The sequence below is a fragment of the Ascaphus truei genome, chromosome 7 (assembly GCF_040206685.1).
Source record: "Ascaphus truei isolate aAscTru1 chromosome 7, aAscTru1.hap1, whole genome shotgun sequence".
NCBI lineage: Eukaryota > Metazoa > Chordata > Amphibia > Anura > Ascaphidae > Ascaphus > Ascaphus truei.
This window is the reverse complement of record NC_134489.1, coordinates 39129174-39145549: the sequence shown is the minus strand read 5'-3', so window position 1 is coordinate 39145549 and position 16376 is coordinate 39129174. Positions and strand designations below refer to the sequence as shown.

Sequence of the window (16376 nt, the reverse complement as noted above, 5' to 3'; positions counted from 1 at the left end):
TGAACGACGCTTCCCGTTCCCCCGAGGTGTTTGTAGGGACGCAGGCTGCGGGGAAGATGCGATTAGCTCTTCTCACAAGAATTATAAGTGTATAGGTGTGAGGCAGACGCAGACTAAACAAGAGCGGAGGGCCCGGGGGGGGGGGGGGGAGGGACTGTGATTAGCTTTATGTTTCATCAGTCTCTGTAATTACTTAAAAAGTGGCAATCCCACTTAGCTCTTCAAAAAGAATTCTATTGCCACAAAATGCAGGTACTTCCCCCCCCCCCTCCCCCTGTTACCTGCACACTTAATTACAACATCAAAGAGCAGTTTGAGAAATATTAATAAAACATAGTATTCTTAAACATAAACGCCACTTTGGTTTTCTGAAGAGCACCGTCTCATCCCTGATTACTGCGGCACTGGAATTGCTGCTGTGGCTATTAAGAAGTTAGTTTAAACTCCATATAATCAAGCCACTCCTATAATACCACGCAGAGGCCTTTAAAGGTAATGTTAGAAGAGTGTAAATGGGTCAGACTGGGAGCAGGGTGCGGCGTAGTTAAGGTTACACAAAGGGACATTGTGACTGTCTTTCAGTGATCTGTAAAGGAATGAGAGGGGGGGGGGGTTGAATAAGACACTAAAACTATTTCAGAAGTCACAAAAAGCCCCATATTGGTTGAAGATCAATAGCACGTAATCTCCCCTAAAAGGCAATCCTATATAATTACATAATGTATGCTATAGTTCCCATGAACAGTTCAATTTGTTATAAGTGAAATATTGTACAACGCATCCATCTTCATTAAATGTTAATAGTTTCTGTTATATAGTGAAGCAAGCACCTGATAAAAAGTCCCTACAAAAGGATGGTCAAAAAACCTGCAAATGATTATTATGTATTATGAATAAAATGTAATTTCTTTGCATGAGTTCTAATAGAACACCTGCCACAGATATTCCAGACCTTACACATCTTATATTGTACTGTACATACACTATAGACCTAATACATCTTACATATTGTCTAATGTATCATTACTAGCTGATCTTACATATAACCTTCAAGATAATTCCAAAATCATGGAGCACCCCTATCACCCTTACTATTTGTGGGACCTTTAACTTTTAATGTGACAATGGGGTAAAGCAGGTTTTGGGGACCTGTGGAAGACATGGACATGCACTTATGTTTCTTATCTTAACTCCCAATGTATATAGATGACCCGCAGGGTCTCGCAGTATATAATAATGGGTTGTATGATTGTAATATTTTCATTGCTGCGTTCTTGCTCCAGGCTCTGGTGGAGGATAGAAGATTCCCACGGCAAGTTTGCCTTTTCTTGCTCCTTTGGGTGAGGGTTAATTTTTTTGTCAGTATAGAGAGGAAGGGAGAGGGTACTGAGTGTGGTTAGAGGTGAGGGATCAGAAGAAACTGCACTTCTGATCTAATTAGCGTGAGCTCCTTTTCTCCTTGTCCTGCCTTTCAGGTTTCTCCTTTCATGGTCCTGAGATGGGAAGTTCCCTTTCATCTGCTATCACAGGGACAGCCCATTGCCCCTCCTGTCACAACAGCCAGCGTGTAGGGGGGTCGCGACACAAAGCAGAGCTGAGGCAGGTTAAATTAGGGGGCAGGAAGTCCGGAACGCCCCCTCCGTGCTGTATACAGAGGTTCTTGAGCCTCCGCTGTGAGGATTAGGTGCCCTTGTACAGACGGTGTCCCTCTGTCCGTACCGTTTTCCTGCTCCGATTTGGCAGTACCAGCTCAGCGGGTCTGCCGGGGCAGAGAGCAGCAGGGGGGGTGTTAACCCTTAACCTGCCAAAGGGCGCAACAGTGAGTTTGTCGTCCCCAAATAAACAGATGTGTACATCTTTGCGTAGTTGTAGTGTGTAACGCACCCACGGGCTTCAGTAGAGTCTCAATCTTTTCAATCAGAACATTTCCATTAAAATGTCATTGTCTTTGGTCTGGTAACTCTTAAATCGGACTCCTATATCTCCTTGGACGATTACTGCTGTCACATTATAATCATTTCATTCATATTCAGTGCTGGCAAACACACTAAAAGTAGGGTACGATCTAGAGACTGAAGGCCCTCGTTCAACAAGCCGTGAAAGACGCTTCTCCATTCAAACGAGGCGTCAGTGACACGGAGAAGCAGCGTCACGGCGCCTTGCACGGGGGACCTCAGAGGTGACTTACAGTTCACAGTGAGATGGACCCAGGTCCCGTTCTCGAAATCCTCGTCCACGTGGTGACGGTCCAGAAAGAGCACCCGGCACTCATACCAGCCTTGGTCATCGGAGCGCAGGGAATCTATGCGTAGAGAGGCGCCTTCCTCAATCCTGGTGCGCCCTGTGGAAATACAGAAACGTAGACCAGCGCTTAAGGAAGTGTGCAGGGTTAACACAATAAGACGTTGTCCGGACCTGTATTGGGATAGGAGGTACTGTAGCTGACTGACTGTAATACATTGAGAGTTGCCTCTCGTTTTCACGCATGTCCTGGGCACAGAGTTATGACAATACATGGTTGCATTAAATGAACAGAGGTTACACATTCAATCTACAGACAGTTAGGGATAATATAGGATTATCGGCGTATGCAACCGTTACAGACAAGGTTACAATTGTGTTAGAAGAGGTAAGCTGGCCCTGCCCCAAGGAGCTTACACTCTAACATTGTAAGCTCTTCGGAGCAGGGACTCCTCTTCCTAAATGTTTATTTTTTATGTCTGAAGCGCTTATTCCCATGATCTGTTATTTGTATTATTTGTTATTTATATGATTGTCATGTGTATTACTGCTGTGAAGCGCTATGTACATTAATGGCGCTATATAAATAAAGACATACATACACACACGCGCGCACACACACACACACGGGGATGCCAGCTCCAGTCCTCAAGCACCACTTACAGGTTTTCGAGCTATCCCTGCTTCAGCACAGGTGGCTCAAACAGGCTCAGCCATTGAGCCACCTGTGCTGAAGCAGGGATATCTGTAAACCCTGACCTGTTGGTGGCCCTTGAGCACTGGAGTTGGCCACCCCTGATCTATAAGGCAGGATAAGTGAAAACATAGTGTACCGGGGAAGAGAAAGTTGATGTGTTTCGGATTGTAACTGACCAGCAGTAGCATTAACACATGGCTGACACCCTTTGGCTGCCCCTACTCATTGAGATTATATATACACACACACCACTGTATACCCTAAAACGTTGCATTATTATCCTCTTTTTCGCTGCCTATTGAAGTCCAAGATTTTAACCTTTCCCCTTGCTCCATAAAAAAATCCACCCAGGCTAAAAATGGTATATTCTGTTGTCACTGAGCTGTAAATAATGTTTTAATGAGAAATATGAACATTGCACAGCAGCCGCAGCAGTGTCACCTTCACTAGGTGACTTGATCAGCAGCCTCGGTAAGGCTTGTAATATAGTACGCGCTGGTGCACGTGGCGCGCGCGTTTAGCTTCTATAGGGCAAGCGGTGACGCCGCGCGGCTAGGGGGCGTGGCTCTGACGTCACAGTGTTAGGCCGTGCTGTGATTGGCTCGCAGCGTGGCAGCAGCGCGAAAATTCACATTTCTTGTATTTCCACAGATCTGCCGCGCCAACGCTCACAGCCGTGCGCGTCTCAAGTATAGCAACGTCAGGCGCACATACCTGCAATTATCATTGACGCGCATGCGCACTATATTACAAGCCACTGTGCAGACTGGCAGAGCTGACACGGGAATGCAGTCTGACCCCATTACATGTAATACTGGATGCAGTCTGACTCCATTACATGTAAGGCCGCGCCTATAGTGCCGTCGATGGCGACACAACGGGTGACGTCACCCGTCGCCGTAGGCGAAAGTTATATTTCGCCGGGCGGCGGCATCGCGGGTTTCCGCCCATTTGATTGGTTCAAGGGCGACAGCCCTTGAAAAATCTAATTTTGCCGGCTACCCGTTTTCGCGATGGCGACATGGCTCCTTCGCATTGTCGCCGTTGCGCTTACTATAAGCTCACGCGGTGGCGGCAATGCATTTGTTTTCGGGCGACGTCGCATCGCCGGCACTATAAGCGCGGCCTAACACAGGCGCCTTTTAAAGGGGAAACGTGAACGCATGGGAACAGTATTTTAATGGAATAGATCACGCTGCCCTAATGTTGCCATGAAAGATTGGATTGTTTATATGTTTACTTATGACCAGGAAGTGATACATTGAGAGTTACCTCTCGCTGTCCTGTTATGTCCTGGGCAAGTTAGGGTACAGAACCATTTATTTCACGGCAAACGTGTTTCTGTGCCTGGGAATTTGGATTGTTTAAAGCAGGGAGACTCAACTCCAGTCCTCAACCCCCCCCCGCACCCCCAACTGGTCAGGTTTGCAGGGTATCGCTGCTTCAGCACAGGTGGCTCAATCAGAGGCTCAGTCTTTGAGCCACCTGTGCTGAAGCTGGGATATCCTGAAAACCAGACCTGTTTGGGGGGGGGGGGGGGGCTTGAGGACTGGAGTTGATCACCGCCTGTTTAAAGGTCTCTTCCTCAGATGGGATGGGGGTTTGTACATGGGGAACAAATGGGAGTGGGATGGAGGGGAGGTCACAAGGTGAAGGGTCAATTAGATAGGCTATGATTTGGTGGCATGACTAATGAAAGAGAGAAACAAAACATAGTGTGGGTAGGGGAAGGGAAAAGAGTGGGGGGAGGGGGTACAGGAAAAAAGATAAGGGGAGAAAGCGCTTGAGAAGAAAAGAATGAATGAGAAAATGTGGAAAAAGGAGATGGACGGAAGACCCCAGGACACACAGACTGACCCCTTGGTCACACGTGCACCTCCTGTGTGTACAAGGTTACAATGTACTAGGACTGCCATGTGTACGGAGTGGCATGTACAGTATCTCTGGCGTCCGGCCTCCGGGGGGTACACAGGCGACTAGCCCATCTCAATCTGCAGGGACCGTGACCGCCTCTGTCTGCCCCCAATGTGTCCTTCTGCTTTCTGCTGAAGCTGTCCACAAAAGGGGGGGCGGGGGGGAGGGGAGGCGATGAGGGGGAGATAAGACTTCAAGAGAAGCAAATGCAATCTTCTTAATTGCCTGGTGCTATTATCAGTCGGCTGATCCGATCAGAACCACATTAGCCAAATTTCAATTGGCTAAAACCCGGAGTCTTTTACTAGTGGATAAGCCCTGGCTGCACACAGGCGAGGTGCGTGGGGCTTGTACAACTCGTGCACAAATATCTAGGAACGCTTTCCGTGCTGGGCGAGGAACTCCTGCACAGGCGAGGGCCCCCAATGCATAGCAAGGTGGCGCAAAACCGCACCCCAAGATTTAAAAACGGGGGCGGACGATTTAAAAACTCCGATGCTGAGCTGGGACCTGCGATGCCCCTCGGTTGTTACTGCGTTGGGGGCCCGTTTGGCAGCACAGGAGTTAAATCTCTCGACCTCATCCACAATGTGGACTGGTTGGGATATGAGGAGATCAGTGAAAATCCTCCTAAATCGTACATCCACCAGTGCACAGCTCCACGAGCCAACATAAGTACATGCGTATATACACAAGCAAGCAAACAAACACGATTATACACACACACACACGATAATAACGTACACATCCACACCTGATAGCAAAGTCTTCACCCCACCACTGCCAACACGTGGCAAACACCAGTCCTCGAGGGCCACCAACCAGCCAGGTATTCGGGATATCCCTGCTTCAGCACAGGGGGCTCAATCATTGAGCCACCGATTGAGCCAACTGTGCTGAAGCAGGGACTAATTGAGCCACCTGTGCTGAAGCAGGGACTGATTGAACCACCTGTACTGAAGCGCCGATATACCCAATACCTGGGCGGTTGGTGGTCTGTGAGGACAGGTGTTGCCCACCCCTGGCGTTGGCTGTTGATGAATGGGTAGCCATCTTTAAACCTCCCTATCCCTTTGACTTACGATGTCTTGAATCAGGAGCACATGGGAATGAAGCAGGAAAAAGACGATCCGAGCATGTTTAAAGCAGAGTATTATGAACGTATGCCTCCACTGATGTGAAACACGTCCCATTAACTCCCATTCATGACTTTTTTTTTAATAGTAACATAACACCGTTGTCATAGCAACCACCGCCACACACTTCCTAGCAACCGGCATTCAAAGGATCACAAAAAAAAAAAAAAAAGAGCCTTCTGGGAAAAAAAAGTAGGGGAGATTTAATTGGTCGGTGTATGCAGGACAGCCCTGGGCGCGCAGCGCCGAGCAGGACCGTTCCATTGGAAGAGTTTAAAGAGCTGCTCTGACCCACATGGTCCAGTTGGGTCATGTATCGTTTTTCCCCCTTCCTTACACATTCCCTCTCACCCTGATCACTCGCTTGTTGGTGAAATCCGCCACTACTATTCTGTGTAGGGGAATATCTGATGGTGAAGCAATATTTGTGGGGCCTATTAAAATGGCCGCCGTTGTGATGTTCTTCTGAGCTGCTGTTCCCCTGGTGACAAGCACAAGCGGATCACAATATGGTTGGTACGAGATGACATTGTAGCCTGGGTCGATTTCGGCTTATGGCAAAGTGAGGCAGTCTAATGGTACCGTAACTGCTACAGTTCAGCATGAAAGATATAGGGAGAAGGAGAGTTGGGCAGGGAGAGAAGCAGGGACAGAAGAGAGGAAATAGGAGACCTAGTCATGGGATATGGAGCCGAAAGGGAACAGGAATATATTAGGGAAGAGAGAGGATGGATGAAAGAGGGGTATGGGTGGGGGAAGGAGAGACAGAGGGGGGACTGGAGATAATGGGGGGGGGAGGAGGGAGAGAGAGGGGGCAGGAGATACAGGGGGGGAGGAGAGAGAGGGGGGGCAGGATACAGGGGGGGAGAGGGGGACAGGAGATACTGGTGTGGAGGAGAGACAGAGGGGGAAAAGGGGGCAGGAGATACTGCGGGGGGGGGCAGGAGATACAGTGGGGGAGGAGAGAGGGGGAAAGGAGAGATACGGGGGGGGGAAGGAGAGACAGAGGGGGGTGGGAATGGGAGACAAAGGGGGGGAAGGAAAGGAGAGACGGGGCGGAGCGAGAGAGACGGTGTGGGGGGGAGAGAGAGTGAGGGGGGAGGAGAGACAGAGGGAGGGGGAGGAGAGACAGGGGGAGGGGGGATGTGAAAGATGAAAGGAAGGGATCAGAAGACAGATGCATTTTTCAAATTATCAAAAGATGCCCCAATGGGAATCTCTGGCGTGTTTATCAAATAACAATTAGAAAAAAGCTGTCCTGGTTGCCAGAGACCCATGTGTTCAGGGGGGTTAGGGGTGGCCCCTCCGCGTTATTAACCGAAACCTCCCACCTTTGTAGTTTGAATAATAACATGTCAGTTTATACTGCAGACACACACACACACACACAGTGCTATAAACACAGGGACACACACACCCACACACACACAAAACAGTGCTATAAACACAGGGACACACACACACAGTGCTATAAACACAGGGACACACACACACAGTGCTATAAACACAGGGACACACACACACAGTGCTATAAACACAGGGACACACACACACAGTGCTATAAACACAGGGACACACACACACACAGTGCTATAAACACAGAGATGCATGCAAACACTCACACTCACACACACACACACACACACACAAATCCAACAGCCTTAAGCTATAAGTAGATTCCCAGACACACAATAAACAGATATAAATTAAAACAAAGCTATAATGGGGAAGTTGGAAATACGAACACGCACAGGAACACACACACACAGGAACACACACACACAGGAACACACACACACAGGAACACACACACACAGGAACACACATGCACACGCACACGCACAGGAACACACACGCACACGCACAGGAACACACTGCTTTGTTATTAGCTTATTTCTGCAGCGAGCCGGGCAGCAGCAGTGCGAGGCCACCCCCCCCCCCCCCCCCCCCCCCCCACACACACACACACACACACACACACACACACACACACACACACACACACACACACACACGCCGTTCTGCATGAACCCCACTAAATACCGCGCGCTAAGCGGGCGTACAGACATTTTGTATACACGCACTGTCCTGTCTAATTCATTTTACATACAGATCTGGTACAACGTGCGCGGTGGCAGCGCGTGGTACCAGCGCGTGGTACCATCTCTACGTGTGGAGAGTCAGACCAGGATCTACACCAGGGCTGGCAACTCCGGTCCTCAAGGGCCACCAACAGGCCAGGTTTTCAGGATATTCCTGCTTCAGCACAGGTGGCTCAATCCGTCCTTGCTCCAGCACATGTGGCTCAATCAGTAGCTCAGTCGAAAATTGAGCCACCTGTGCTGAAGCAGGGATATCCTGAAAACCTGGCCTGTTGGCAAAGTTGCCAGCCCTGCTCTACTCTGTGGGGATTTTATTGCTCTGGCTATTGACATAGTTAGTGTGTGTGCCATTTTATGGTCTTCCAACAAAGGACGAGTTTTTATTGGGGGCAGGAAAGAATCCAGCTGCTTAGAACAAGGAAAGGTCACAAACATTCCCCTGTCAGGAACAGTGTGTACCAGTAACCTAAGTGCAATGGCACCGACTACCGAGCGACGCTATTTATTGTTATTTCGAGGACTAAACATCCATCTTCATATTGTATAAATAGCATTATTTGTTTTATTTGCTGCACGCTGGTGGAGTTCTGTCACTTTTTAACCCAACATAACTTCTATAATGTGAGGTTGAAACCTATTCCAGCGTCGTCACATTGCAGAGCCAGTATAACCAGCCTCGCGCTGATCCAAGAGGTCTGTGAGTAGGGATACCGGCTCTGCACTTCTGCACCCAAAAAGCTGTGTAATGCGGCAGGCAGAAGCTTATAAGGGTCCCATGTTAAAATGGACAATAAACGGGTACAGCACAAAAAAAAAACGTGTCCTGCCCATCGGCACCGCCACGGGAAGCGGAGGTCCACGTTCAAACCCGGAGTCAACGATAATTTCAAGACAAATTAAACAAACGGCTGTGACCCAACAGGTTGAAACAAGCGGTCTGTGAGTAGGGTTACTGGCTCTGCACTTCTGTAAACCAGGCGGTGCTGAAAAGCTGTGTAATGCGGCAGGCAGAAACTTATAGGGGTCCCATGTTAAAATGGACATGAAGTAAAAGGTGACACTGTGTGCTCATTTGCATGCCATTACCCAGAATCCCTGGCTGCAGTGGAAGCCCTGTCTGAGACGTACGAATGTGCTCACACGTGTTTATGTATCTGCTGTACTCGTCACTTTTTTACTGTGTGGTATAAATATAATATAACCCTTTTAAAATAGTAAGGCTTTTCTCCCTTAAGACCTGCAGGGCAGAGTAACGACTGGAGTGGCATGTTCCCTCTTGGTACTAGTAGTCACTAACTGTTCCCTTGTTGCCACTTTGGGCTTAGTACTGTAATATATACTACACACACGTTATATGCTTACGGGACAGGACTGCAATCGCCTTCAACTTTGCACGGTCTCATCTTCTAATAAACTTCATTTGGACACACGAGACGATGATTATTAGTGGATGTGGCAGGTACCGTGGCGTCCCTGTTACGGTTAAGCAGTGAAGATCACGCCCTTGAACTCTTATTACCGAATTCTTTACACAACAGAAACCATCTGGTCTCATAAAAAAAGAAGTCATTTCTTTTGGCTGTCAGTGTGTGCAGGCGGTCTCCGTCCTCCAATGCCACTCCTTTCATAGCCCTAAGCCAGGGGTGGCCAACTCCAGTCCTCCGGGGCCACCAACAGGTGTTTGGGACATCCCTGCATATACCTGCGCTCCCCCCCCCCCAAAAAAAAAACTGAACCTTTGGGATATCCCTGCTTCAGCACAGCTGGCTCAGTCTTCGAGCCACTTCGACTGAGCCACTGATTGGGATATCCCTGCTTCAGCACAGGTGGCTCAAACACCTGACCTGTTGGTGGCCCTTGGGGACTGGCGTTGGCCACCCAGGCCCTAAGCCAAACTTAACCTAGTAAGGTATTAAATTAAAAAAACATACAAAGTTGCAATGGGAGGTTCAGAGAATGGAATATTCTACTCCAGTGGGTAAGCACAATGCGAGCTGCTCCCGCCTCGCAAGCGATCTGTGACTGTGTAACATGCGCCCCCCGGCCCAAGCCTGGACTGAACCCAGCCCCAAACACTGGCTACACGGCGTTCTCTCCCCCCCTCTCCCATCCACCTGGTAACTATGGTTACCAGACTGAAATCCAAGCCCTGTCCAATCTGAACGCGGCCTCCGAGGTGCGCCGGTCGCCGGGACGGCTTTCTTCCCCGGATTGAAAATAAACAGCCTGTTGCCATGGGAAGTGTTTCACATTTAAACGGCAGGAGGGGCGGGGGGGGAGGCGGTCTGGCGGCAGAGAGAGAGAGAGAGAGAGGGGGGGGGTTTCTGCAGCTCCTATCGCTCGCCTCCTTTCATTTGGGTTCATAACAAATTCACTTTAGTATCCAACTTAAAGGAGCGATCGCAGCAATATCCTCCATGTGTGATTAAAATAAAAGAAAAGCTGTGTGTGCTGGGCACGCGCATAGTAAGTGAAACTTCTATGACTTTTGTCACAGAAATTGTATTTGTGTTGGTGATGTTTTAATTAAAAATCAAAATACAATTTCATTGACAAATCGCAAATAAAATTTGACTTATAATGCGCGTGCTCGGCACACATCCCCTGTATTAGCTATTTGCACTAAGTGTGAATTCCTTGTGTGTATGTGTGTCGGTCAATGAGAGTGAGTATGTGTATGTGTGTGTATCTGTGTGTGTATGTGTGTGTGTGTGTGTGTGTGTATGTGTGTCAGTCAGTGTGTGTGTGTGTGTGTGTGTGTCAGTCAGTGACTGTATGTGTGTGTGTCAGTCAGTGTGTGTGTGTGTGTGTGTCAGTCAGTGACTGTATGTGTGTGTGTGTGTCAGTCAGTGTGTGTATGTATGTGTGTCAGTCAGTCAGTCAGTATGTGTGTGTGTGTGTGTGTGTGTGTGTGTGTGTGTGTGTGTGTGTGTGTGTGTGTGTCAGTCAGTGTATGTATCTGTGTCAGTCAGTGTGTGTATGTGTGTCAGTCAGTGTGGGTCAGTGTATGTATCTGTGTGTGTGTGTGTGTGTGTGTGTGTGTGTGTGTGTGTGTGTGTGTGTGTGTGTGTGTGACAGTCAGTGTGGGTCAGTGTGGGTCAGTGTGTGTGTGTGTGTGTGTGTGTGTGTCAGTCAGTGTGGGTCAGTGTGGGTCAGTGTGTGTGTGTCTGTGTGTCAGTTAGTGTGGGTCAGTGTGTGTGTGTGTGTGTGTGTGTGTCAGTCAGTGTGGGTCAGTGTGGGTCAGTGTGTGTGTGTCTGTGTGTCAGTTAGTGTGGGTCAGTGTGTGTGTGTGTATGTGTGTCAGTCAGTGTGGGTCAGTGTGTGTGTGTGTGTGTGTGTATGTGTGTCAGTCAGTGTGGGTCAGTGTGTGTGTGTATGTGTATGTGTGTCAGTCAGTGGGTCAGTGTGTGTGGGTCAGTGTGTGTGTGTGGGTCAGTGTGTGTGTGTATGTGTGTCAGTCAGTGTGTGTCAGTCAGTGTGTGTGTGTGTGTGTGCGTGTGTCCTGCTGCAGCCAGCCCCCTGGCGACAAGTTAACAACTCTCCCTCACCGGACCGGAGCAGGAGCTTTCCCTTCCTCCTCCTGCCCCGTCTGGCGGTGCTGCATGATAGGGGGAGATACTCAGTGCCACTACCGGCCGGGTCACCACACCCCCCCCCCCTCCACAATTCTGCGCACCACATGACCGGGGGGAGAGCTCCCATTGGCCGCGCATGATAACCAGGAAGTGCCCGTGTCTGCCTGGTGCTGGAGGGCAAAGCGGAGGCCTCGGCTATCACAGCCGCCATGAGCTTGCCGGCGCTGCGGGAGTGGGAAGACCTACAGGAGCACTACCAGGAGATCCAGGTCAGTGTGCTGCTCGGCCTGCACCCGCCGGGGACAGATAGCGGCTGCGCGCCACCCCCTCCCCACTCTTCCCGCTGTGATTGGATGAGTCAGTGGCGCCATCACAACTGCGCAGGCGCGGCATGGCAACGGGCGCGGGCAGGGAACGGCGGCCGTTAGGAGCGGCGCCGGCGGCTATCGCCACCACCGCATATGTCAGCGGCCGTGTGGGGGGTGCGGCGGCCATTACGTGACGTCACTTCCGTTTCACATTTCGTCTCCCATCTCTCCAGTTTTGTCCCATCAGGACTAGGTGCCACTAAAGAAGTTTCACTTCAAATTTAATCAGCTCTGTAGTATTAGATCATACTTAGTACCTTTTTTATTTTAAAATTCAACTCTTAATATCATGTTTTATGAGGTTTAATACACTGAGCATCCTGTGATTCCTATAGCAGGCTTTAGCCCATCTCCCCAGCAGTGCAAGATCTTTGTAACACTTTCCTGTTTGTGATCATTTGTTGCCAATGTTCCCAGCAGTGCAAGATCTTTGTAATAATAATAGCAAGTTCTTGTATGTTCTAACACTTTCCTGTTGGTGATAATTTGTTGCCAATGTTCCCAGCAGTGTGAGAGCTGCAAACTGTAACAATAGATAATGTTACCTTAGTAGTACAAGAAAACATTGTAGCTGCTGAGTTACACTGACTGAAGGATTGATTGAAACTGAAAGGCAGCCATTTAGTGAACCCTGGGAAGCAGGCTCTTTGCTGATCGGTAACGGGAGAACGAATCAATCTGTAGCTTAGGTCATTAGTTTTCAATAAAGGTAATAAAAGGCTGCATATATTAAATATATATATATATATATATATATAATAGACAGGGTTGCCACCTCTCCGGCTTTGACCAAGAGACTCCGGGTTTCGGGTACTTACCTCTGGGCTATGGGTTTAGCCCGTCAGTCTCTGGTTGGTGGCAGGTGGTGGCGGAGGTGTGCAGCGGCGGCGTTTCCGGCACTCTTGTGCAATTTCCCCTCCAACTGCAGTGAACATGGCTGTGTGGTGTCAAATGACGCTGCGTTGCCATGGCAACGGGATGCTACGTGACGTCATGACGCATGAGACCATTCTCCCTCCAGCAGAGCTACATGAGAATACTCACAGGTACTGTAGTGTTAGGACCTGCATACTGGTTATGCCGTGACGTGGCTGCATACTGGTCATGCCGTGACGTGGCTGCAGACTGGTCATGCCGTGCCGTGGCTGCATACTAGTCATGCCGTGACGTGGCTGCATACTGGTCATGCCGTGACGTGGCTGCATACTGGTCATGCCACGTCACGGCATGACCAGTGTGCAGCCACGTCACGGCATGACCAGTATGCAGCCACGTCACGGCATGACTGGTATGCAGGTCCTAACACTGCCTGTGACTATTCTCATGTAGCTCTGCTGGAGGGAGAATGGTCTCAGGGGACCTGTCCTGCACAGGAACATGGAAAAACCGGCTGCTTAAAAAGTGGGATGGGGTGAGCTTAAACCCACAGAGGAGGGGCCACCAACTGATATTAGATATATATTATACCATACACACTGGCTTTGCATCAAACACCATGCTGTGCTTAAAAGCTGTGTTAACAGCGAGCATTAGCTTAGAAGGGTTCCATGTAAAAATGGATCCCATGCAAAAGGTGACACGGTGTGCTCATTTGCATGTAATTTCCCAGAATCCCTTGCTGCAGTGGAAGCACTGTATGCTGGGTGATAATGGTGAAAGGCAGGTTACAGGCCTGTCTAAGACATGTGAATGTGCCCACAAGTGATCTTTTTATTTGATATAGGTATATATATAGATAAAATGAAAGCGGCTTGGATTGCCTCTTTAATTAAAGACGCACTCACGCTAAAGCACAGACCCATACAATAATGAAGCTGTAGACTGCTCAATGCCTCCTCTTGACTCCTACATCCCTACGTTGATCTCTCCCTGTCTACCTGTCCGCATAGTTTCCTGTTCCCTGCTCCCACCACATGGCATTGGCTGCTGTGTTTATCTGAAGCAACCTTTGATCCATTTCCTAATCTTTATGCCCTGCAATAAAGCCACTTTGCTGCTCCCAACACATTTTGCACTTTACCACCTTGCTATGAGATTGTAGAAAATTAAATGTTTATGATGCATCATTTCAGGTCATTTGTTTGTCTTCGGATCAGCAATTCATTTAAAGAGGCACTCTGCACCGCACATTAAAACAATATATTTTTTTAAATATATGCAGCCTTTGGTTACCTTTTATTGAAAACTAATTACTGTACCTAAGTTGCCGATCGATTTGTTCGGGTGATCGATCAGCAAAATCCTGCTTCCTAGTGTTCACTGAATGGCTGCCTACAGGATCAATCAATCCTTCAGTCAGTAATATTAGAATACATTGTACCTGCTGAGTTACACTAAGGTAACATTATCTATTGTTACAGCTTGCAGCTCAAACTGCTGGGAATATTGGCAACAAATGATGACAAACACAAAAGTGTTGCAAAAATCTTGCACTGCTGGGGAAGTGGGCTGAATCCTGCTGTAGAAATGAAGGGGTGATCAGTATATAAAACCTCATAAAAAATGGCATTAAGAGTTGAATTTTTTTTTTAATGCAGTAAGTATTATCTAATACCGCAGAACTGATTAATTAAAAAAAAAACCACAAAGGATATTGCTTGGATTGCCCTTTTAAAAGGCGAGAAGTAAGATCCACGTGACAGACGGAAGGCTTCCTCTCACATCAATATCCCGTGATGCCGGCTGAAATAGGAAAACAGGTGAGTAACGGGGCACAGCCACCAGAAGGTCTTACAAAGCGCTTCCCAAGTCTCTATGTCACTTCCAAAGTTCTCTTTCAGCGAGCGATGATAAATCGGGCAAATGATTCAATAACTTTTACCCTTCTGTATTTCAAGTATGGACATACCAAAGATTCATGTATAATGATGTATTAAAGATAGAGAAATTGGGAAAGACATTTGAAATAAAAGAGAAGAATATTGGAGGGGTGGGGGTGAAGAGAGTGGGAGACATTGGGGGGAGAGAAGAGAAATATATGAGAGGAGAGGGCACGGGAGAGAAAAGGGGTGTAAGAGAGAGCGACAATAATGGGGATAGGAGGGAGAGACACGTGAGAAGAGGCAAAGACGTGAGGGGGGGGACAGAGACAAGACGGGGATAGGAGAGAGAGACGTGAGGGGGGGACAGAGACAAGACGGGGATAGGAGAGAGAGACATGAGAAGACGGAAAGACATGAGGGGGGGGACAGAGAGACAAGACTGGGATAGGAGAGAGAGACGTGAGGGGGGGGAAAGGGAGACAAGACGGGGATAGGAGAGAGAGACGTGAGGGGGGGGGGACAGGGAGACAAGACTGGGATAGGAGAGAGAGACGTGAGGGGGGGCAGAAAGACAACGGGGATAGGAGAGACACAAGAAGAGGGAATGACGTGAGGGGGGGACAGAGAGACAAGACTGGGATAGGAGAGAGAGACGTGAGGGGGGGACAGGGAGACAAGACGGGGATAGGAGAGAGAGACGTGAGGGGGGGACAGGGAGACAAGACGGGGATAGGAGAGAGAGACGTGAGGGGGGGGGGACAGAGAGACAAGACGGGGATAGGAGAGAGAGACACACGAGAAGAGGGAAAAGACGTGAGGGGGGGGGGACAGGGAGACCGAGATATAATCATGGCACAGTATTTGTGGCAGGGCTTTCAAAGGGTTTCAAAAGGGAATATGACTTGCGAACGGCAGATGCAGTGTATAAGGACAAAACATATATACATCCCTGCAGGCAGTGGATAATATACAGCCCTCTCCATATATACGGTTACATGAACAGTGCCAACAATACACCTGCTGTGTTTACCGGGACACAACAGAGGAGGGGGGGGGGGAAGGGCGCTATTTGGGGTCAGCACATAGGGGCCTGCTCAGGTATCCTTAAAGCCAGAGGATTCAAACTCATCGTGCCGTGTCCCATTGTATTCAAAGTGCAAGACGGCTGCATCCTTTACTGAGCGATAGTGCAAAGCTTCTCCTACTGCACATTGCTCACCTGATGTTGTTACATAGTTACACAGTTAGTCTGCACTTATAGTGCTGGCGACATCAGGCTGCAGTCGCTGGAAAAATCAAATTGAGATGACTTCCAGCGATTGTGACCACGCCGTCGCTCCGTCGCGATGTGCTTACTATAAGCACACGCGGCGGCGGCGGCAATGCACTTGTTCTGACGCTGCGGCGCTGTCGCCGGCACTATAAGCGCAGCCTTACACAGTAACACAGTGACATGAGGTGGACAAAATATGTCCATCATGTTCAACCCATGCTACATTTAGATGTTTATCTTGTATTTGTACTTACAGTATATTGATCCAGAGGAAGGCAAAGGTTATATTTTTATATTGTGCGTTAGTG

At 48.8% G+C, this 16376-nt stretch overlaps 1 protein-coding gene across 3 annotated transcripts in view; it reads right to left on the bottom strand.

Moving 5' to 3' along the window:
- IGSF9 (immunoglobulin superfamily member 9) overlaps window positions 1-16376 on the bottom strand; it is a 62265-nt gene that overhangs the window by 29110 nt on the left and 16779 nt on the right. For 2 of the 3 annotated variants that reach the window (XM_075607806.1, XM_075607805.1), the window contains exon 4: window positions 2189-2341. In XM_075607806.1, coding sequence (XP_075463921.1) covers window positions 2189-2341 — 153 coding nt within the window. Of the gene's footprint in view, window positions 1-2188; window positions 2342-5934; window positions 6115-16376 lie in introns of those variants that run through there. The other variant, XM_075607807.1, reaches the window with a different exon arrangement.